Source organism: Capra hircus, chromosome 10 (assembly GCF_001704415.2).
Source record: "Capra hircus breed San Clemente chromosome 10, ASM170441v1, whole genome shotgun sequence".
Classification (NCBI taxonomy): domain Eukaryota; kingdom Metazoa; phylum Chordata; class Mammalia; order Artiodactyla; family Bovidae; genus Capra; species Capra hircus.
The window spans coordinates 75,064,794-75,089,539 of NC_030817.1; the positions used below are offsets into that span (position 1 = coordinate 75,064,794).

General features: G+C 38.6%; 2 protein-coding genes across 2 annotated transcripts; one reads left to right on the forward strand and one right to left on the reverse strand.

The window, feature by feature from the left end:
• On the forward strand, nucleotides 17,806-18,741 carry LOC102188679 (olfactory receptor 4F3/4F16/4F29-like). Its single transcript, XM_005685441.1, has one exon. The coding sequence runs from the start codon at nucleotides 17,806-17,808 to the stop codon at nucleotides 18,739-18,741; it is 936 nt and encodes a 311-aa protein (XP_005685498.1).
• Nucleotides 23,308-24,246, reverse strand: LOC102187492 (olfactory receptor 4F15-like). The gene has a single exon (XM_005685586.2). The coding sequence runs from the start codon at nucleotides 24,244-24,246 to the stop codon at nucleotides 23,308-23,310; it is 939 nt and encodes a 312-aa protein (XP_005685643.2).

Consider the following 24,746-nt stretch of genomic DNA (forward strand, 5'->3'; position numbering starts at 1 on the left):
TGGTCAAATAATATCTGACAGTTGAACCAAGAATAGTTAACCGGGAAAGATAGTCTCTTTAATAAATGGTGTTGGGAAAACTGGATATTCACAGGCAAAAGAGTAAAACTGGACCCCCAAATTGTACCATCACAAAAACTAAATAACTACTAGAAAAATATTGGTAAAAACCTTCCTAATATTGATCTTGACAATGATATTTTGATATGACACCAAATCTATAACAACCAAAGAAAAAATAAACAAGTGAGATTACATCAAAAACTTATGCACAGAAGAAATCAACAAAAATGAAAAGAGAGAACTTTACTGAATGGGACAAAATATTTGCAAACCACCTATTTGATAAAGAAATAATATCCAAAATATATAAAGAATTCATACAATTTAATAGCAAAGCAAACAACCCAATCAAAAAGTGGACAAGGGATTTGAATAGACATTTCTCCATAGAAAACATACAAATGACCAACAAGTGCGTGAAAAGATACTCAACACCATTAAATCAAGGAAAAGCAAATCAAAACTGCAATCAGATATCACTTCACACCCGTTAGAATGGCTGTTACCAAAAGACAACTGATAACATGTGTTGGCAAGGATGTGGGGAAAAAGGGAACTGGGTACTGTTGATGGGAATATAAGTTAGTGCAGCCATAGTGAAAAAAGTCTGGAAGTTCCTCAGAGGATTAAAAATAGAATTATCATATGATCCAACAGTTCCACTTTGGGCATATACCTGAAAAAGGAAATGAGATCACTATGTTGAAAAGATATCTCCACCCCTATGTTCATTGCAGCACTATTCCCAATAGCCACACCATGGAAATAACTTTAGTGCCTATTAATGGATTAATGGATAAAGAAGCTATGAGATTATCTATGTATCTGTTAGCTATCATTTACCTAATAGAATATTATTTGGACATAAAAAGAAGAAAATTTGGCCTTTTACAACAATATAGATGGATCGTGAGGGCACTATGCTAAATGAAATATATCAGACAAAGAGAAAAACCTATTTTCCTTTATATATAGAATCTAAAAAAGCCAAATCTGCAAGAGAGGGTGAAATAATGGTTGCTAGGATTTTGGGGAGTGAGGAGCAGGGAAAGTGGGGTGATGTTATTCAAAGGATACAAACTTCTAGCAAGAAGATGAGTAAATCCTGAGGATCTAATGTACAGCATGGTAACAGTAGTCAACTATAGTGTATTATATACAGTAAGTTGTTTAGAGAGTAAATTTTAAATGTTACTCAGTTCAGTTCAGTCGCTCAGTCGTGTCCGACTCTTTGCGATCCCATGAATCGCAGCACGCCAGGCCTCCCTGTCCATCCCCAACTCCCGGAGTTCACTCAGACTCACGTGCATCGAGTCGGTGATGCCATCCAGCCATCTCATCCTCTGTCGTCCCTTTCTCCTCCTGCCCCCAATCCCTGCCAGCATCAGAGTCTTTTCCAATGAGTCAACTCTTGACATGAGGTGGCCAAAGTACGGGAGTTTCAGCTTTAGCATCATTCCTTCCAAAGAAATCCCAGGGTTCATCTCCTTCAGAATGGACTGGTTGGATCTCCTTGCAGTCCAAGGGACTCTCAAGCGTCTTCTCCAATACCACAGGTCAAAAGCATCAATTCTTCGGTGCTCAGCCTTCTTCACAGTCCAACTCTCACATCCATACATGACCACAGGAAAAACCATAGCCTTGACTAGATGGACCTTAGTCGGCAAAGTAATATCTCTGCTTTTGAATATGCTATCTAGGTTGGTCATAAATTTTCTTCCAAGGAGTAAGCATCTTTTAATTTCATGGCTGCAGTCATCATCTGCAGTGATTTTGGAGCCCCAAAAAATAAAGTCTGACACTGTTTCCACTGTTTCCCCATCTATTTCCCATGAAGTGATGGGACCAGATGCCATCATCTTCATTTTCTGAATGTTGAGCTTTAAGCCAACTTTTTCGCTCTCCACTTTCACTTTCATCAAGAGGCTTTTTAGTTCCTCTTCACTTTCTGCCATAAGGGTGGTGTCATCTGCATATCTGAGATTATTGATATTTCTCTGGCAATCTTGATTCCAGCTTGTGTTTCTTTCAGTTCAGCAGTTCTCATGATGTACTCTGCATAGAAGTTAAATAAGCAGGGTGACAATATACACCCTTGACACATTCCTTTTCGAATTTGAAACCAATCTGTTGTTCCATGTCCAGTTCTAACTGTTGCTTCCTGACCTGCATACAGATTTCTCAAGAAGCAGGTCAGGTGGTCTGGTATTCCCATCTCTTTCAGAATTGTCCACAGTTTATTGTGATCCACACAGTCAAAGGCTTTGGCATAGTCAATAAAGCAGAAATAGATGTTTTTCTGGAACTCTCTTGCTTTTTCGATGATCCAGCAGATGTTGGCAATTTGATCTCTGGTTCCTCTGCCTTTTCTAAAACCAGCTTGAACCTCAGGGAGTTCACGGTTCACATATTGTTGAAGCCTGGCTTGGAGAATTTTGAGCATTAGTTTACTGGCATGTGAGATGAGTGCAATTGTGTGGTAGTTTGAGCATTCTTTGGCATTGTCTTTCTTTGTGAGTGGAATGAAAAGTGACCTTTTCCAGTCCTGTGGCCACTGCTGAGTTTTCCAAATTTGCTGGCATATTGAGTGCAGCACTTTCACCGCATCATCTTTCAGGATTTGAAATAGCTCCACTGGAATTCCATCACCTCCCACATAATAAAAATAGTAACTATTGAAGTGATGAGGTGTTAACTAACCGTACTGTGGTAATCTCTTCACAATGTATGTGTGTATCAAATCATCATGTTTTGTACCCTAACTTGCACAATATTGTATGTCAATAATATCTCAATAAAGCTGGGGGGAAAAGCCATTATATTTATAGGCATTTTTGCAAAGAAAGTTTAGTATGGTTGCTATATTAGACATAAAACTGATTAATGTTCAACAGGCCATCTGTATCTGGGGTTATCTGTTTCAGTGAACTGAAATTATGTACATTTATACTGAACAGAAATTTTGAGTGCAAAAGGGAACTTCACTTAGTCTATACTTTGCAATCAATACTTAATAGCGAGATTAATTAAATACATTCTCCTGGATAATTCTTAAATGGCCTTTACCCTCACACGGTGTTGAAAGGATATACCCCAACACTTACTTCCAAAATTCGTACTTTTTACATGTATTCATTGACCTGTTAAATTTATTTCTTTATGAGTTATCAATATATTTTTTCTTTCTATTGGTTCTATTATATTTGAATTACTAAAGCAGAAAAGGGTCTATGTCTGTAATTACTAATTTCTACTTTTATTTAAAATGTATTTTATTTTAATGTTTTTCATGTTTAACATATTTTAAATCCAATAAAACTGCATTCTGGTCTTATTTTGAATTAAATAATCTTAATGTACTTATTGTGTGTTCTTGTATTAACAGTTTTGTGGTGAATTATCCTATATTTTTCAAATTTGTTGAGCTCTAACAATTCTTGTAGTTGGCTGCCTGTTGTTTCTCCAGGAAGTAAAGGGTATGTGCACACATCTCTGTGTCACTGTCTCTGTTTCCACCCTATCTCTTTTACTCTGTTTCACTCCAGGCATTTCCATCCTTTTCCAATATTCTGTCTTCATATTTATTCATGCTTTTGGTGTGGCTTACTTGCTAAGTCATGTCTGAGTCCTTTGCGACCCTGAGGACTGTAGTCCTCCAAGCTCTTCCATCCATGGGGTTTTCCAAGCAAGAATACTGGAGTAGGTTGCCAGTTACTCATACTAGCTGCCCCTAATTATTGTTGGACCTTTGAACACACACAGACTTAGTTGATGAAGTGTGTCAAGATCTCTAAATTCTGCAACACTTTTTACAGGAAAGTATTGAACTTTATTCCAATTAAAAACTAGAAAATACATTTTTCCTTTTCTTTAGAGATTCCCTTGAATCATTTAATAAAATAAAGGTAAAAAGAATGTAAAAATCAAAATGGTTAATCTTTAATTTTTTTATAAGAAAAGTATACACCCTTTTCTCCTCCCTCACAGTCCTGTGGGACAGTTCCCTTGGCCTGATGACCTCAGTCTGAGCATCCCAGAACTCTAATGCATTGCTTGGTCACCACTTTCTTCTAAAGCTAATTAGTCACATCTCTCAAAATGGTAATGTTTCATATATTAATAACTTTTTGTCCTAGGGAGGGTGAATGGAAGGATGTGTGTTATGCTTATGCACAGGGAAAAATTTATTTTGCGGAGCTTCTCTGATTCCCTGACCATGTTGTCATCTGAGAACTTTTGATAGATTAGGTAGGTGGGTAGAGGGGTTGGTGGACTGTATTCCACCACAAGAATGTCCTTCTCAGGTGCCCAGGCTTCCAGAGAGGGAGACTGTAGCAGGATGAGCAGGAGCAGAAATTGTACAGGAAAGGTCAGTGAAATTATGTGGAGAAATCCACATGAAAGAAAATGAGGTGTTTTTTTTTTCTAATTTTATTGAGAAATAATTGACATATACCACTTACGTGGATCTACACTGTTAATAACTTTGGTGTATATCATATAGCAGTGTTAACTATAGTGATCATATTATTGCGAGGTTGATTTTTAATATGAATTTAGATTTGAGAATCAAGATAGGAGTGAAAGAGTAGATACCATAAGCTTACAATTGCTGTCCCTGCCTTTAAGATCTCTGGTCTGTATTCTGTTTTTTCCATATGTCAGGTCATTTTGGATTCACTTGCTGTATTGTCAAGAGTGTAATTTAGTTAAATTATTTCTAGCCCCTAAGGATCTCTATCTCATTTGATACTCCATTCTGCTTACTATGCCAAACAAATGTGCTACTCGAAGATTCTAAGTATCAGGTTCCTGAGTACTTCTGAATGCTGCCACAGAAATATTCCTTCTAGATTTTGTCCAGGTTCACGATTCCCACCTTCAACAAGATTCTCATAGCTGTTTGGAAATTTTATTTATTTTTTAACTATGTATAGATTTTTGCCTTTACAAATTTTGTGCACATAGAATATTAGTTAATTAGTAGTTTAGTCAATAAGTCATGTCCAACTCTTGTGACCCCACAGACTGTAGCCTGCCAGGCTCCTCTGTCCATGGGATTCTCCAGGCAAGAATACTGGAGTGGGATACCATTTCCTTCTCCAGGGGATCTTCCTGACCCAGGAATCCAACCTGGGTCTCCTGCATTGCAGGCAGATTCCTTATCAACTGAGACAGCATATTGCCTTATTTTTCACATTTACTTCTCAAAACCTTTTATCCTGTGTTTCTGAGATTGTCATTTTTGGTCTTCTTTTCTCCATTTGCTCACTGTTACCTCCCTAAAATCTATATTTTCTCTTTAGTTTTTGATTTCACCTGAACCTTTAATGGCAGAAAAGATATTTCAGCTGTAAATCCATGCCTTTTTCTTAGTCTTTTTCTTTTTGATCTCTTTGTAATATGTGAAAGTGACAGCCATCCTTACTTCTTAGATATTCCTTTCTCCCTTGTTTTTTGTTATGCACAAGAACAGGTTTTTTTTTAAAAAATATAAATTTATTTATTTTAATTGGAGGCTAATTACTTTACAATATTGTATTGGTTTTGCCATACCTTGACATGAATCTGCCACGGGTGTACATGTGTTCCCCATCCTGAAACTGCCACCTCCCTGAACCTACCACCTCCCTCCTATTCCCATCCCTCTGGGTCATCCCAGTGCACCAGCCCTGAGCACCCTGTATCATGCATTGAACCTGGACTGGTGATTCGTTTCACATATGATAATATACATGTTTCAATGCCATTCTCCAAAATCATCCCACCCTCACTGTCTCCCATGGAGTCGCAAAGACTGTTCTATACATCTGTGTCTCTTTTGCTGTCTCGCATACAGGGTTATCATTACCATCTTTCTAAATTCCATTTATATGCATTAGTATACTGTATGGTTTTTCCTGTGGTCATGTATGGATGTGAGAGTTGGACTGTGAAGAAGGCTGAGCACTGAAGAATTGATGCTTTTGACCTGTGGTGTTGGAGAAAACTCTTGAGAGTCCCTTGGACTGCAAGGAGATCCAACCAGTCCATTCTGAAGGAGATCAGCCCTGGGATTTCTTTGGAAGGAATGGTGCTAAAGCTGAAACTCCAATACTTTGGCCATCTCATGCGAAGAGTTGACTCATTGGAAAAGACTCTGATGCTGGGAGGGATTGGGGGCAGGAGGAGAAGGGGATGACAGAGGATGAGATGGCTGGATGGCATCACTGACTCGATGCACGTGAGTCTGAGTGAACTCCGGGAGTTGGGGATGGACAGGGAGGCCTGGCGTGCTGTGATTCATGGGGTCGCAGAGTCAGACACGACTGAGCGACTAAACTGAACTGAATACTGTATTGGTGTTTTTCTTTCTGGCTTACTTCACTCTGTATAATCGGCTCCAGTTTCATCCACCTCATTAGAACTGATTCAAATGTATTCTTTTTAATGGCTGAGTAATACTCCATTATGTATATGTACCACAGCTTTCTTATCCATTCATGTGCTGGTGGACATCTAGGTTGCTTCCATGTCCTGGCTGTTATAAACAGTGCTGCAATGAATGTTGGGGTACACATGTCTCTTTCAGTTCTGGTTTCCTCGGTGTGTATGCCCAGCAGTGGGATTGCTGGGTCATAAGGCAGTTCTATTTCCAGTTTTTTAAGGAATCTCCACACTGTTCTCCATAGTGGCTGTACTAGATTTCATTCCCACCAACAGTGTAAGAGGGTTCCCTTTTCTCCACACCCTCTCCAGCATTTATTGCTTGCAGACTTTTGGGTAGCAGCTATTCTGACTGGCATGAAATTGTATCTCATTGTGGTTTTGATTTTTCTGATAATGAGTGATGTTGAGCATCTTTTCATGTGTTTGTTAGCCATCCATATGTCTTCTTTGGAGAAATGTCTATTTAGTTCTTTGGCCCATTTTTTGATTGGGTCATTTATTTTTCTGGAATTAAGCTGCAGGAATTGCTTGTATATTTTTGAGATTAGTTGTTTGTCAGTTGCTTCATTTGCTATTATGTTCTCCCATTCTGAAGGCTGTCTTTTCACCTTGCTTATAGTTTCCTTTGTTGTGCAGAAGCTTTTAATTTTACTTAGATCCCATTTGTTTATTTTTGCTTTTATTTCCAGTATTCTGGTAGGTGGGTCATAGAGGATCCTGCCGTGATGTATGTTGGAGAGTATTTTGCCGATGTTCTCCTCTAGAAGTTTTATAGTTTCTGGTCTTACATTTAGATCTTTAATCCATTTTGAGTTTATTTTTGTGTATGGTGTTATAAAGTGTTCATTCTTTTGTAAGTGGTTGGCCAGTTTTCCCAGCACCACTTGTTAAAGAGATTGTCTTTTCTCCTTTGTATATTCTTGCCTCCTTTGTCGAAGATAAGGTGTCCATAGGTGTGTGGATTTAACTCTGGGTTTCTATTTTGTTCCATTGATCTATATTTCTGTCTTTGTGCCAGTACCATACTGTCTTGATGACTGTAGCTTTAGAGTAGAGCCTGAAGTCAGGCAGGTTGATTCCTCCAGTTCCATTCTTCTTTCTCAAGATTGCTTTGGCTATTCGAGGTTTTTTGTATTTCCATACAAATTGTGAACTTATTTGTTCTAGCTCAGTGAAAAATACTGTTGGTAGCTTGATAGGGATTGCATTGAATCTATAGATTGCTTTGGGTAATATATTCATTTTTGCTATATTAATCCTTCCGATCCATGAACACGGTATATTTCTCCATCTATTAGTGTCCTCTTTGGTTTCTTTCACCAGTGTTTTATAGTTTTCTATATATAGGTCTTTTGTTTCTTTAGGTAGATATATTCCTAAGTATTTTATTCTTTTTGTTGCAATGGTGAATGCGATTGTTTCCTTAATTTCTCTTCCTATTTTCTCCTTATTAGTGTATAGGAATGCAGGGGATTTCTGCGTGTTGATTTTATATCCTGCAACTTTACTATATTCATTGATTAGCTCTAGTAATTTTCTGGTGGAGTCTTTAGGGTTTTCTATGTAGAGGATCATGTCATCTGCAAACAGTGAGAGTTTTACTTCTTTTCCAATCTGGATTCCTTTTATTTCTTTTTCTGCTCTGGTTGCTGTGGCCAAAACTTTCAAAACTACGTTGAATAATAGTGGTGAGAATGAGCACCCTTGTCTTATTCCTGACTTTAGGGGAAATGCTTTCAATTTTTCACCATTGAGGATAATGTTTGCTGTGGGTTTGTCATATATAGCTTTTATTATGTTGAGGTCTGTTCCTTCTATTGATGCTTTCTGGAGGGTTTTTTTATCATAAATGGATATTGAATTTTGTCATAGGCTTTCTCTGCATCTATTGAGAGAATCATATGGTTTTTGTTTTTCAATTTGTTAATGTGGTGAATTACATTGATTGATTTGCGGATATTGAAGAATCCTTGCATCCCTGGGATAAAGCCCACTTGGTCATGGTGTATAATCTTTTAAATATGTTGTTGGATTCTGTTTGCTAGAATTTTGTTAAGGATTTTTGCATCTATGTTCATCAGTGATATTGGCCTGTAATTTTCTTTTTTTTGTGGCATCTTTGTTAGGTTTTGGTATTAGGGTGATGGTGGCCTCATAGAATGAGTTTGGAAGTTTACCTTCCTCTGAAATTTTCTGGAGAGTTGAGTAGGATAGGTGTTAGCTCTTCTCTAAATTTTTGGTAGAATTCAGCTGTGAAGCCGTCTGGACCTGGGCTTTTGTTTGTTGGAAGATTTCTGATTACAGTTTCGATTTCTGTGCTTGTGATGGGTCTGTTAAGATTTTCCATTTCTTCCTGGTTCAGTTTTGGAAAGTTGTACTTTTCTAAGAATTTGTCCATTTCTTCCACGTTGTCCATTTTATTGGCATATAGTTGCTGATAGTAGTCTCTTATGATCCTTTGTATTTCTGTGTTGTCTGTTGTGATCTCTCCATTTTCATTTCTAATTTTGTTGATTTGATTTTTCTCCCTTTGTTTCTTGATGAGTCTGGCTAATGGTTTGTCAATTTTATTTAATTTCTCAAGAACCACTTTTGGTTTTGTTGATTTTTGCTATGGTCTCTTTTGTTTCTTTTGCATTTATTTCTGCCCTAATTTTTAAGATTTTTTTCCTTCTCCTAATACTGGGGTTCCTCATTTCTTCCTTTTCTAGTTGCTTTAGGTGTAGAGTTAGGTTATTTATTTGGCTTTTTTCTTGTTTCTTGAGGTAAGCCTGTATTGCTATGAACCTTCCCCTTAGCACTGCTTTTATAGTGTCCCACAGGTTTTGGGTTGTTTTGTTTTCACTTTCATTCATTTCTATGCATATTTTGATTTCTTTTTTGATTTCTTCTGTGATTTGTTGGTTATTCAGCAGCTTGTTGTTCAGCCTCCATATGTTGGAAGTTTTAATAATTTTTCTCCTGTAATTGAGACCTAATCTTACTGCATTGTGGTCAGAAAAGATGCTTGGAATGATTTCATTTTTTTTTACTTTACCAAGGCTAGATTTATGGCCCAGGATGTGATCTATCCTGGAGACAGTTCCATGTGCCCTTGAGAAAAAGGTGAAATTAATTGTTTGGGGGTGAAATGTCCTATAGATATCAATTAGTACTAACTGGTCTATGGTATCATTTAAAGTTTGTGTTTCAATGTTAATTTTCTGTTTAGTTGATCTATCCATAGGTGTGAGTGGGGTATTAAAGTCTCCCACTATTATTGTGTTATTATTAATTTCCCCTTTCATACTTGTTAGCATTTGTCTTACATATTGTGGTGCTCCTATGTTGGGAACATATATATTTATAATTGTTATATCTTCTTCTTGGATTGATCCTTTGATCATTATGTACTGTCCGTCTTTGTCTCTTTTCACAGCCTTTGTTTTAAAGTCTATTTTATCTGATATGAGTATAGCTACTCCTGCTTTCTTTTGGTCTCTGTTTGCGTGGAATATCTTTTTCCAGCCCTTCACTTTCAGTCTGTATGTGTCCCTTGTTTTGAGGTGGGTCTCTTGTAGACAACATGTATAGGAGTCTTGTTTTTGTGTCCATTCAGCCAGTCTTTGTCTTTTGGTTGGGGCATTCAACCCATTTACGTTTAAGGTAATTATTGATAAGTTTGATCCCGTTGCCATTTACTTTATTGTTTTGGGTTCGGGTTTATGCACCCTTTTGTGTTTCCTGTCTAGAGAATATCCTTTAGCAGTTGTTGGAGAGCTGGTTTGGTGGTGCTGAATTCTCTCAGCTTTTGCTTATCTGTAAAGCTTTTGATTTCTCCTTCATATTTGAATGAGATCCTTGCTGGGTACAGTAATCTGGGCTGTAGGTTATTTTCTTTCATCACTTTTAAGTATGTCCTGCCATTCCCTCCTGGCCTGAAGAGTTTTTATTGAAAGATCAGCTGTTATCCTTGTGGGAATCCCCTGGTGTGTTATTTGTTGTTTTTCCCTGGCTGCTTTTAGTATTTGTTCTTTGTGTTTGTTTGATCTTTGCTAATTTGATTAATGTGTCTTGGAGTATTTTGTCTTGGAGTATTTTGTCTTGGGTTTATCCTGTTTGGGACTCTCTGGGTTTCTTGTACTTGGGTGATGATTTCCTTCCCCATTTAAGGCAAGTTTTCCACTATTATCTCTTCAAGTATTTTCTCATGGTCTTTCTTTTTGTCTTCTTCTGGGACTCCTATGATTTGAATGTTGGAGTGTTTAACATTGTCCAAGAGGTCTCTGAGATTGTCCTCATTTCTTTTAATTCATTTTTCTTTTTTCCTCTCTGTTTCATTTATTCCTACCATTCCATCTTCTACCTCACTTATCCTATCTTCTGCCTCCGTTGTTCTACTGTTGGTTCCCTCCAGAGTGTTTTTGATCTCAAATTTATTGTATTATTCATTATATATTGACTCTTTTTTATTTCTTCTGGGTCCTTGGTAAACTTTTCTTGCATCTTCTGAATCCTTGTCTCCAGGCTATTTATCTGTAACTCCATTTTGTTTTCAAGATTTTGGATCATTTTCACTATTATTATTTGGGATTCTTTCTCAGGTAGATTCCCTATCTCCTCCTCTTTTGTTTGGTTTGGTGGGCATTATCCTGTTCCTTTACCTGCTGGGTATTTCTCTGCCTTTTCATCTTGTTTATATTGCGATGTTTGGGGTGGCCTTTCCGTATTCTGGCAATTTGTGGAGTTCTCTTTATTGTGGCGTTTCCTCACTGTGGGTGGGGTTGGACGGGTGGCTTATCAAGCTTTCCTGGTTAGGGAAGCTTGTGTTGGTGTTCTGGTGGGTGGAGCTGGATTTCTTCTCTCTGGAGTGCAATGAAGTGTCCAGTAATGAGTTATGAGATGTCAGTGGGTTTGGTGTGACTTTGGGCAGCCTGTATATTGAAGCTCAAGGCTATGTTCCTGTGTTCCTGGGGAATTTGCATGGTATGTCTTGCTCTGAACTTGTTTCCCTTGGATAGTGCTTGGTTTCAGTGTAGGTATGGAAGCATTTGATGAGCTCCTATTGATTAATGTTCCCTGGAGTTCTCTGGTGTTCTCAGGATTTGGACTTAAGCCTCCTGCTTCTGGTTTTCAGTCTTATTCTTACAGTATCCTCAAGACTTCTCCATCTATACAGCACTGATGATAAAACGTATAGGTTAAAGATGAAAATTTCCACAGTGAGGGACACCCACAGAGGTTCACAGAGTTACATGGAGAGGAGAAGAGAGAGGAGGGAGACAAAGGTGACCAGGAGGAGAAGAAGGGAAGAGAGCAAGCTAGCCAGTAATCACTTCCTTATGTGCGCTCCACAGTCTGGACCGCTCAGAGATGTTCTTGGAGTTATACAGAGAAGAGAAGAGGGAGGAAGGAGTCAGAAGTGGCCAAGAGGATAAAGGGGAGAATCAAAAGGAGAGAGATGGATCCACCCAGTAATCAGTTCCCTAAGTGTTCTCCAAAATCCGGAACACACAAAGAGATTCACAGAGTTGGGTAGAGAAGAGAAGGGGGAGGGAGGAGATAGAGGTGACTTGGTGAAGAAAAAGGAGAGTCCAAAGGGGGAGAGAGCAGTCAAGCCAGTAATCTCGCTCCCAAGTAAAAATGGGTACTGAAGATTGGATTCTTAAAGGTACAAAATTGATAACAAATACCAAAAAGCAAAGATTAAAAATCTAGAGTAGAGGTTGAATTCTCAAAAATACAATATTAAAGAGAAAAACAAAGTCACAAAAATTATAAAATTTATATATATGAAGTTTGCTTTAAAAAATACGGTCTTTTTTTTTTTGCAAAGTAATAGTAGGTTATAAAAATGAAAATTAAAGGAGTAATAGAGGACTTAAAAATGAAGAAAAATTTTTTTAATTTAAAAAATGATAATAGTAAAAATATATCTAGGACTTTCTCTGGTGTTGTTGTGGACAGTGTGGGGTCAGTTCATTTCAGATAGTTCCTTGATCTGGCTTATACTTCTCAAGATCTATAGGCCCCTTCCTCTGTAGTCAGTGCTAACTACAGGGTTTTAATCTATTGCACCTGTCACTTCCAAGGCGGTTCCTTCTGTTTGTTTTAGCTTCTTCTGTTTGCTGGTCTCTTTAGTGTCTAATTTCCACCCTGATACAAGGGGGTGGTGGTGGTCACTTTTTGAGGCTCACTTTTTCAGTAGTGCTGTGAGGAGGGAGGAACAATGCAAAAAAATATCACTGGCGCTTGTGGGGAGAGCTCCCAGTGTCTCGGCCACACTGGGTTTGCCCCAGCCCAGGGTGTGTGTGTTTTCCCCGTCTACATTGTTTAGGCTCTAGGTTGCTCTGCTGGAAACTGTCTGAGGCCAGCCCTGGGTTGAGTGCACGTCCCAGGTCTAAGCTGCTCAGGTTCAGGTACTCGGGTACTCCACAAAGGCGCAGACTCGGTTGGGCCTGCGTTTTGTGCCCTTCCTAGGGCCGAGCAGCTCAGGTGACCGGTGCTTGGCTAGCGCAGTCACTGTGGCTTATCTCCTCCCCTGTCCCTGCCACTTGGTTTTCTGGGTGTATAACCCGCGCACCTTCTCAGGTGTGCCATGTGTCTCTTCTGGGGAGCTGATCTCAGGCTGCGACCCTCACAGCGGATGTCGACCGTCCAGAATCCCAAGAATTCTTAGTTAGCAATGAAGCCTGCTTGCAGTTTGGTAGATGATGCCTCTCTGGGGCTGCAGTTGCCCCCTTCTGGCTCTGGCTGCCCTCACCTGCTTGTCTCCGGTGGGGGATGGGTTGGTCCACAGCCGGCTAGCTCTGCTCAGTGCTTTGTTCTGTGTGTGGGCCTGGCGGTGTCTTAGGTTAGGGCTTTTTGCAGAATAGCTATCCCACAGTTTGGTTTGCTATTTCAAGTTAGTTCCCTTAGATTGGCCTCGGAGGCATTCACTCCCAGTCCTTACTCTAAGCAATGCAGCCCGCACCTCCCTGCCCAGCCCCCACTTGCTAGTGGCGGATGCAGGCGTCTGCGCTGCTTCTCCGCTGGGAGTTACCACTGGGCACATAATCTGTGGGTTTTAATTATTTATTTTTCCTCCTGGTTATGTTGCCCTCTGAGGTTCCAAGGCTTGCCACAGACTCGCCAGTGAGAGTGTTTCCTGGTGTTTGGAAACTTCTCTCTTTTTTAAGACTCCCTTCCCGGGACGGATCTCCGTCCCTACCTCTTTTGTCTTTCTTTTTATCTTTTATATTTTTTCCTACCTCATTTTGAAGACAATGAGCTGCTTTTCTGGGTGCCTGATGTCCTCTGCTGGCATTCAGAAGTTGTTTTGTGGAATTTACTTAGCGTTCAAATGTTTTTTTGATGAATTTGTCAGGGAGAAAGTGGCCTCCCTGTCCTATTCCTTCACCATCTTAGGACCTCCCTGACAGGGTTTTAAAGGGCAAATAACATATATAAAATAGTAGTAATCATAATATAATGATGATGATGACAAATACAAGGCATTTGATCTTTTGGGACTATGTATGGTTTCTCCATTAACTTTATCTCTTTAGATATTATTCTTTAAACAGAAAAATTTTCCCATGACTTCAAATATTAGCACTTTCAAATTTTTGTTTCTAGCTGGAACCTTTCTTGCCTATCGACTATTATGGCTTTTAATGAATAAGTGGTCCCCTGAGATTTTGGTGAATCTTTTACTGATACCAAAACCTTGGTGTATTTTGGTTCTTTCCCATTCTAATCAGCAATCATCTTTCTCCCTTCCCCTCAACCTGTAGCAATAACATGACAATTTAAGTCTAGATTCTACCACTGGTAGCTATGAAATTTTAGGTAAGTTAATTTACGTATGTGTAAATCCTTATGTGTGTAGGATAGAAAATTTTTCTGAGTAAATTAGGATTCTTTTTTTCACATCTTTATTGAGATATAATTGATGCATTGTATAAGCTTCAGGTATACATTTATCTGAATTCTTATTTAAAATTATAATAGTAGTTTTTAGATCATGAACAAATAATGATATTTGGATGCACTGGAGAAGGAAATGGCAACCCACTCCAGTGTTCTTGACTGGAGAATCCCAGGGAAAGGGAGCCTGATGGGCTGCTGTCTATGGGGTCGCACAGAGTCGGACACGACTGAAGTGACTTAGCAGCAGCAGCAGCAGCCAAGTAGCCACTATTTGGAATCAGAATGGTTGATTTTTTCTTTTTTTTTTTTTTTCAGTAATTTTCTGACTTCTCTGAATTTGGGATTACTCATCTGTGAATGAAAACAGCCCTATTATCAGAAATATCCACCAATAGGTGGATCAAATATAAGGAAATATGTGCCACATAAATAGTGTATCTATGTGTCTCCAGCTCTAAAATTCTATCATTAAATATTTCAGAAGTTTTTAAAGTATGGTGAAAAATATCTGTATTTTCTTTTCTGACTTTAAGAATGGCATGTAAGGTGACTAATTATATATGAAGACTGGCAGATAGAAACTATAAATTCCCTGCTATCAGAAACTCTTTGCTTCTTTCTTTCTGTCTCTCTCTCTTTCCTTTTACATGCTTGTTATTTTTAGAAAATTCAGAAGTTAAACCATGGACCACTATAAACCTTGAGATGAGGCTGCCCTATTATATAGCTGGTAATTTATAGCAAGTATATTGGGTATTCTCTTGAGAGCGGTTGGGAAAAACATCAGCGCTCAGTTTGATTTTGGAAACTTCCCTTATGCCAGCTGGACTTAATGGAAAAAGATGGTAGATCAGAAAAACAGGAACTGTGGAAAATTATGGTCCTGAAAAGATGGGCTTTATTTCAGAGTTTTATTGTCTAGACAATCAAGAAATCTTTGCTATTTATTTCATTCTCTGTTTTAGGAAACAAAAGAGCCAGAAGAAATGGTCTTTATCCTCCTCAAACTTGCAGTAAATTTGGGGAAAGAGAATCTATAAAATTGAAACCATTGAAGAATTATGATAAGTAGCAAAGGATTTGCCCCCTAAATAAGGCATCGATTATTATCTCTTCTCAGAATGCCCTCCGCTCTCCTCTCAGCATATTAAACTCTTACTAATTTTTAAAAACTCACATCAGATCTTTTCTCCTTTGTAAAGTTGTCTGTAAATTTCCCAGTGGACTCTTGTTTATCCTTCCTGGTCAACATTAACAAAACAAAACAAAACAAAAAAAACATCCAGAGATTCTCCTATGAGGCTACATATTGTGGCTTATTTTTATATAGTGAATTATTGTTTTTCAATTAAAATTTGTTTCCTAACTTCTAGGAATATGAAAAGGAAGAGATTAATATAATATAGAGTTACCAGGGAAATGGTATTTTGATGGAGGAAATGGGATTTTGATTTACCTTTAAATAATGAGCAGTGATTGGAAATGTCCTGTATTGAACTAGCCAATGCATGATTGCTAGCTATGTGTGATTATTAAATGTGTTCAGAGCAACTAAGGAAATAGACTTTTTAGTTTCATTTAATAATGAGCTAGTAATTAGTTGCTACTGTTAGCTACATGTGACTAGTGGTTACTGTTTTGGACTAACTAGATATAGGTTTGGCTTAAATTTTCTTACTTTAATGTTTTTCTGGTATGCAGAATCCAAAGACATATGTGTACTAGAAAACCTAGGTTCCTTCCTGGACTAGGTGGTCACTAGTGAGGTTTGTGGGATAATATTTTTATGATCAGTTTCACTAACCATGCATAATTGAGGTATATAAACACACATTAAAAGGCAGAGCTTTGGGATTTTTTTTTTCTTTCTATTGCTGGGTTTCTCTTGCTGAGATTCCAGGTCTGAGGCTTTTTGTGCATTCATGTACCTTTACCATCTCTTCACTATTTATGCTGCAATCTCCCTCTTTTTTCTATACATTTCCTCTTCCAGCTGCGTATCTAAATATTAAGGAAGCAGAAGGGCTTGAGATACAGAAGTGTTTGACCCACAGGAAAGAGAATATATTTTCCATATGGTAAATGCAAACATGGGTAAGAACTAGAGAGATTCATGTAATAGTCCAAAGTTGGGGTTACGAAAGAGTCAGATTTGGTATCAGATCCCAGAGAGTTGGGCGATTTGAAGCAGAGAGAGATGAGATAAGGAGGGAAATGGGGCTAAGGCAGAGGGAGCGACAGGAGAGGGACAATGGACAACTATGACATGAGTGTGCATTTCTTCATCTCCAACAAATCATAAAAGATCAAGACTCCTATAGCTCCAAACAAAGCTCACAGACCTCAGAGATTGTGAAGAATCTTGTCAGATAGATCAAATTGGTTTCCTTAAATTCTTTGACTCCTCATAACAACCCTGCCTCCCCACCAACTGTATACATTTTGGCCATATGCTGGCTGCTCATCGCAAACTAGATACTTTCACTTATACATCTGGTTGCCCATGCAAATACCCTGTGCTATGAATATCCATTCTATTCTTTCATTGGACCTGTCAGACTCCAGAGTCATGTCTATGCCCCATGCCTGGCTCTCTTATGTTCACCTCTGTCTGTAGGCTTTGTGTGAATTGCAAATGTGATTGTAAGATAGATTGTAACAGATATCTTGTGCCTGAGATGAGGTGAGGTTAAGAAATGAGACAACTTGAATGGTTGAAGAATTGTTCTATGAACAATTAAAAAGCAGAACAAATGTGTTCTGGCAAATGCCATGTCCACCTTTTCTTTCTTTTTCTCTTTGTGGTGCACTGCACCCCCTTTTGGAGAAGGCAATGGCACCCCACTCCAGTACTCTTGCCTGGAAAATCCCATGGATGGAGGAGCCTGGTAGGCTGCAGTCTGTGGGGTCACGAAGAGTCGGACACGACTGAGCGACTTCACTTTCACTTTTCACTTTCATGCATTGGAAGAGGAAATGGCAACCCACTCCAGTGTTCTTGCCAGGAGAATCCCAGGGACAGCGGAGCCTCGTGGGCTGCCGTCTATGGGTCACACAGAGTTGGACACGACTGAAGCGACTTAGCAGCAGCAGCAGCAGCAGCACCACCTTTCCTGCCCCTCCCAGTCCTTGCTATGCACATGTATTATCTTATTTGTTCCATTCTCTTGTTTATAGATGAATAGTTCTGGGGGATGTGGTGAAAGGTTATGTTGCGTGTGAAAGTGACTCAACTGCTCTAAGTAAACACAGGTAAAATGCTTTTTTAGTGATGATATGGCCCGGAGAAAGAATTGAAGGGATGTATAATCTTCACAGCATGAAGTTTCTTATATAATATTATAATGCTGAACTTTATTAGCATTCTTATTTTCACTTATTTCCTCTTTTCTTTTATCTGGAAACATTCAAGCTGATAAAGCAATGGATGTAGTGAATCACTCTATGGTGTCAGAGTTCGTGTTCCTGGGACTGACCAATTTCTGGGAGAGCCAACTCCTCTTTGTGTTCTCCTCCATTTTTTGTGTGGCAAGCATGATGGGAAACTCCCTCATCATTCTCACTGTGATGATGAACCCTCACTTACACTCCCCCATGTACTTTCTGTTGGCCAACCTGTCCTTCATTGACCTGGGAGTTTCTTCTGTCATTTCTCCCAAGATGATTCATGATCTTTTCAAAAAATGTAAAGTCATCTCCTTTAGTGGCTGCATCATTCAAATCTTCTTCATCCATGTCATTGCTGGGGTGGAGATGGTGCTGCTTATCGCCATGGCCTTTGACAGATACATTGCCATATGTAAGCCTCTCCGCTATTTCTCTATTATGAGTCGAAAAGTGTGTATTTTGCTCCTGGTTGCTGCATGGATAATTGGCTTGATTCACTCTATCATTCAACTGGGTTTTGTTATAAAACTGCCGTTCTGTGGCCCTAATGTATTAGACAGCTTTTACTGTGACTTTCCTTGGTTCATCAAACTTGCCTGCACAGATGCCTACAGGCTGGAGTTCATGGTCACAGCCAACAATGGATTCATATCCCTGGGATCATTCTTCATATTGATCGTCTCCTACATTTTTATCCTCATCACTGTTCGGAAACACTCGTCAGGTAGCTCATCTAAGGCCCTCTCCACTTTGTCAGCTCATGTCATGGTGGTGATTTTGTTCTTCAGTCCTTGCAGCTTTGTTTACATCTGGCCTCACCCCATGTCACACCTAGACAAATTCCTTGCTGTTTTTGATGCAGTTCTCACTCCATTTTTAAATCCAGTCATCTATACATTGAGGAACAAAGAAATGAAACTGGTAATGAGGAAAGTGTGCAGTCAATTTATTATTTACAGAAGGATTTCTTAAATGACAAGAAGTATAAGGTTTCCTTACCACCTTGAGTAAGGTTACATTTCTATTATTTTAACATCAGGAGTTTCCAGGTATCACATACACATTTAGGTTTCCCAGATTAAAATAACATGGTTCTTATAAAAATCTTAGCTGAGAAATTGTGTTGCTGCCTATGGTTGGAGGAAGCATGTGGTGTGGTAAAAAGTTTCCTCTGGAGATGGCCAAATATTTGTCTCTCAAGAGACACTGCAATTCAATCTGATGAATTTACTATGGTCTAGATTTTAAAATTGAGTATCTTCAGTGTCAGAGTGGGTTATATAAGGGAATTCCGATTGATACTAGGTAAATTAATACTAGGTTGAAATATATACATCAAGATGCCCATTTATTAATTTGTCACAAAAAAATCAGTCAAGGAGTTTGAACTTCCACATAAGTGTAACTCATTATTTCATTGTAGGGAAATTTCAGAGAAGTTAAGCGGTGATAATAATGTTAATGAACAGGAAATCAGAACAAGAACAGTTACTCCAATTATTAAAATATTAATTATATCAGATTTTGATACTTAATGCCTATTTCTTCACACCAGGATATGACTGTCATTACAACTGGAAAATAGGATCCTTAGGTCAGGACTTTTATCTTGACTGTGCTGGTTGGTCATCACAAGATTTACCTTTGATTATTGTTCCTACTATGTTCCAGGCTATGTAACCCCTGTGCTCTTACACGTGCATTCTTATTTCCATAAGGTACTAGCCATGCTCCTCCTTTTCCTTCTGCTGGCATGATTATTCCTGTTGCATTTGGATGATTTGAGTCCTTGTAAGATTTCCAGATAGTGCTGCTGCTGCTGCTAAGTCGCCTCAGTCGTGTCCGACTCTGTGAGACCCCATAGACGGCAGCCCACCAGGCGCCCCTGTCCCTGGGATTCTCCAGGCAAGAACACTGGAGTGGGTTGCCATTTCCTTCTCCAATGCATGAAAGTGAAAAGTGAAAGTGAAGTCGCTCAGTTATGCCTGACTCTTCGAGACCCCATGGACTGCAGCCCACTCCTCTGCCCATGGGGTTTTCCAGGCAAGAGAGATGGAGTGGGGTGCCATATTGCCAGGTAGTGCTAGTGATAAAGAATTCCAAAGAATTCACCTGCCACTACAGAAGACATAAGAGATGCAAGGTCAATTCCTGGGTCATGAAGATCCCCTGGAGTGGGAAATGGCAACCCACTTAAGTATTCTTGCCTGAAAAATCCCATGGACAGAGGAGCCTGGTAGACCACAGTCCATGGAGTTGCAGAGTCAGACACGACTGAGCACAGCACAACACAGCAAGCTAAACTTTAGTTTGGGAAGTGTTTTATATATGATTATATTCTATTTTATAGGAATGAGGGATTTACATCAATAGATTAGAAATTCCAATTCATACTCATTTCAACAAAGAGGAACCAAGGTCCAGTCTCAAACCTGTAATGCAAATGACTGAGCCATATACATCCTTATATAGACACCATACCCCTTAACCAGTTAATCAGTCTTAATATTGTCTTAAGTGGTCCTTGTTTACCTTCTAATTTATTTCACTTTATAATTTGCTAGCTTTGTATTTTGATTTCCTTTGCCTTATATCATTTATTCATTCTTTGACTCCCCTTTTTTTTAACATTTAGAAAACTGATACCTATATATCAGTGTCAGTTTATTAGCTCACAGTATTCTCAGTCTCCCTATAATTTTTCTGAAGTGGTATTTTTGAAATAGAAGTTTCACTGTTTTTTCTCTCCCATGGATTAAACAACATTCAGTAGTTCCAGCTGGGGTTCTCCGATTCCTTGCTATTTTTGTGTGTTGGTTTAGAGAAATGCCTGATCCTCTCAGTCTTTTCTCTTTATGCCTTTGTGTCAGGTATATATCCATGATAGATTATCCATTATATCCATTATAGATCTATTTATATCCATAGATAGATTCCCCAACTACATAGTGAATGAGTTCCTGTACTATCTTATGTAAAAGTTTTTCAAGGTCATTCTTTCTTATTCTAAAATAATACCTGTTTTTAGTGGTCATTTACTCTGTTCTTTGCCCAAATCAGCAACCTTCTTCTTCTGGTAAATGTTATCTTTTTCTTGCGGTAACTGTGTGGTATGATTAGAAGAAGGCATGTAGATCCTGTCTCTCTGACCACTACTGTTTAAAGGTTGGGCTTCTGAACCAAGTCATAATGGCATGTCTCCAAGCCACAGTTGAATGGTGCAGGTATGTCTCTGACCACGAAGGTTCAAATCTGAGCTTCTTCCCAGGATGTTAGACTTGGGAATAGAGAAACCAAGCCTAAGTCCTTTTTGGAGTGTGATGTGTAGAAATTACTGGCAATCATATTTCCTCCTGTTATAAATTGAATCTGGGATAATGTTTAAAAAGATATGGTAGAGAAGAAGATGTAGTATTTAGGTTTGGTGGTATTCAAGTTCTTGATTCTAGCTGTCTTGGACATTCAGCTTTTGCACTCAGTTTGATTACTAGCTGAGCTGTTAAATAAGCCAGTACATCCATCCTCTTGCATAAACTTAAGTTGTGATTATGTCATTTACAGTCGAAAAAGTATTGATAAGTACATCTTTGATTCTAAGTAATTCTTTCAATTACTTATGATGTGAAATACCTGTTTTCTTACTTCTTTAAGAAAATATTATAGTTGTCAATAAAATATAAATATGCTCATTCTGTTAGATTTATATGGATATTAGAGATTAAAATAGAAATTACCCATAAAAATTACCATCTGGATATAATTATGAGTAATGTGCTGGGATATTTATTTCTAGTATTTTTCTATGCCTACATAAATATACATTTACACAATTGTGATTTTATGCTCTCTACATTGTTAACCTGATTTTTTCAGAATATTTTGAGAATTCTTTTACATTATTAAATATTGTAATACAAAATAACTTAAAATGCACACATAGAATTGCATTATATAACTATCATAATTATATTTTTTATTCTTCTGTTGATCAATTAAGATTGTGTTAAATTTTTTGCTGGGCTTTGAAAATTCTTTTCTCTACCCTGTCTGTATTTAATATTACTTTTTTTATAGCTTGATATATTCAGAATTAGTAGGATTTAACAATATTTAAACTCTTTATTCATATAATCATCTCTCATAAAAGATTTGTACTGTGTGGATAAGAATCCACTTGCCAGTGCAGGAGATGTGTGTTCGGTCCCTGTGTCAGGAAGGGACTGTGTCATCTATGTCACCACAGAGCACCGAGATGAGCTCCCTGTGTTATACAACAGGTTCCCACTAGCCATCTATTTTACACATGGTAGTGCATATATGTCAGTCCCAATCTCCCAGATCATGCCACCTCTCTTCCTCCCCGACCCTGTGTCCATACGTCTGTTCTTTGTGTCTCTGTCTCTATTCCTGCCTAGCAAATAGGTTCATCTGTACCATTTTTTTGATTCCACATATATACATTAGTATATAATATTTGTTTTTCTCTTTCTTTCTTACTTCACACTGTATGACAGACTATAGACCCATCCATGTCTCTATAAATGATCTAGCTTCATTCCTTTTGACTGCTGAGTAATATTCCATTATATGTATATACCACATTTTCTTTATCCATTCGTCAATGGTCATTTAGGCTGTTTACATATCCTGGCTGTTGTAAATGGTGCTGCGTGAACATTGGAATGCTTGTGTCTTTTTGAATTATGGTTTTCTGAGTATATGCCCAGTAGTGGATTGCTGGGTCATATGATAGTTCTATTTTTAGTTTTCTAAGGAACCTCCATAGTGGCTGTATCAATTTATATTCCCACCAACAGCGCAAGAAGGTTCCCCACTTCTCCACATCCACTCCAGCATTTGTTGTTTGTGGATTTTTTGATGATGGTCATTCTGACCCATGTGAGGTGATACCTCATTGTAGTTCTGATCTACATTTCTCTAACAATTAGTGAAGTTGAGCATCTTTCATGTGCCTCTTGGCATCTATACATCTATTAAGATCTTCCACCCATTTTTTGATTAGGTTGTTTGTGTTTTGGATATTGAGTCACATTAACCATTCATAAATTTTGGAGATGAATCCCTTGCTGGTCTCATCATTTGCAAATATTAATATTTCCTTCCTTTCTGAGGAATAATATATTACTTTTCAACACCTATTGTTATTCTCTGCTTGGCACATTTTGATGGATAAGAAAATTGAAAGTGGAGGATTAAGATGATAATCAACTTTTGTTTGAGGTATTTTGCATAGTAATTATACAGAGAATGAGTCAAGCATTTCTTAATTATTAAAAAAACAAAGTAAAAATGACCCAGAGTTTTCATAAATATTAAGTAAAATAATTTATATAAAAATCCAACAGAAGTTGGAAAATAGAAACTCCAATGTTAGCTCTTTTTCTCCTTATGTATTTGGTATATAGCAACATGAAAAATGTTTAACTATTACCTAGTACATAAAAGTAATAGAAATCTAAGATGACATTTTTCTGTTGTCATTGTGGGCAGAGCTAAATTTCTTTATCTTTAGAGTATTTAGGGCATCTTGCTGTAACTCACAAGCTGATGGCAGTGTTTCTTCATTGCTGCTTTCATCTCCTTGTTCCTGAATGTGTAGATGACTGGATTCAGAAAAGGAGTGAGAACTGCATCAAAGATAGCAAGGAACTTGTCCAAGTGTGATGAAGGGAAGGGCCAGGAGTAGAAGAAGATTAATGGCCCAAAGAATAAGACCACCACAGTGATGTGAGCTGACAACGTGGAGAGGGCCTTGGATACACTACCTGAGGAGTGTTTCCAAACAGTGACCAGAATGAAGATGTAGGAAATAATCAATATGAAGAAGGAGCCCACGGAGATGAGTCCACTGTTGGCGGTGACCATGAACTCTAGTCTATGGGTCTCTGTGCAAGCAAGCTTAATGAGTCGGGGGAGGTCACAATAAAAGCTGTCCAGTACATTAGGACCACAGAAGGGCAAGTCTATGACAAAAGCCAGTTGGGCCACTGAGTGGATGAGGCCAAGGACCCAGGCAGCAGCCAAAATTAAAACGCACATTCGTGGGTTCATGATGGTCAGATAGTGGAGAGGCTTGCATATGGCCACATATCTGTCAAAGGCCATGGCAATGAGCAGCACCATTTCTGTGCCCCCAGTGGCATGAATAAAGAAGATCTGAGTTAGGCAACCCCCAAAAGAGATGGCTTTGCGTTTTCTGAAAAGGTCATAAATCATTTTGGGAGTAGTAGTAGAACAAAACCCCATGTCAAGAAAGGAGAGGTTGGCCAGCAGGAAATACATGGGGGAGTGCAAGCTAGCGTCAGCACTCACAGAGAACACAACAAGGAGGTTTCCCATCAGGCTTGCCATGTAGAACACAGAGAAAAAAAGGAAAAGAAGAAGCTGGATCTCCCAGGAATTGGAGAGTCCCAGGAACACAAACTCAGACACCACGGAGTTGTTGGCTCCACCCATTGTCTCTGCAAACAGAGGTGACTCAATTTTACTTGAAAAAGAGTAGAAAATAAATCAGTGATCACATGACCAGTGATCACATGATCACTGACCAGTGATCACATGAAAATACTGCCCTAATTCACAGAACCAAAACACCTATAATATAACCCCTTAAACTGTAGTTGCAGAAAATATGCAGTAATTATTTGCCACAAAGCACTGCTTCTTACTCCCCAGCCTCCCTAGGTTTTGATAAAAGAATTAAAATATTCTGCTGAATCAAAAGGGTTATGAGAGGAAGGATAGGAATGCCCTGGAATACCAGGAGGGGAGGAAAGAGAGGAAATAGAAATGAACTTATTGATTTTGCTCTCACAGTCTGTTTCTCATGCCCATTGTTGTTGTTTGTTGTTCAGTGGCTAAGTTGTGTTGAACTCCTTGTGACCTCATGGACTGCAGGACGCCTACCTTCCCTGTCCTTCACTATCTCTTGGAGTTTGCTCGAATTCATATCCATT

What these genes read in the sequence shown, in the direction of transcription:
- LOC102188679 (XM_005685441.1), top strand. Translation starts at nt 17,806, where the DNA reads ATGGATGTAGTGAATCACTCTATGGTGTCAGAGTTCGTGTTCCTGGGA.
- LOC102187492 (XM_005685586.2), bottom strand. Translation starts at nt 24,246, where the DNA reads ATGGGTGGAGCCAACAACTCCGTGGTGTCTGAGTTTGTGTTCCTGGGA.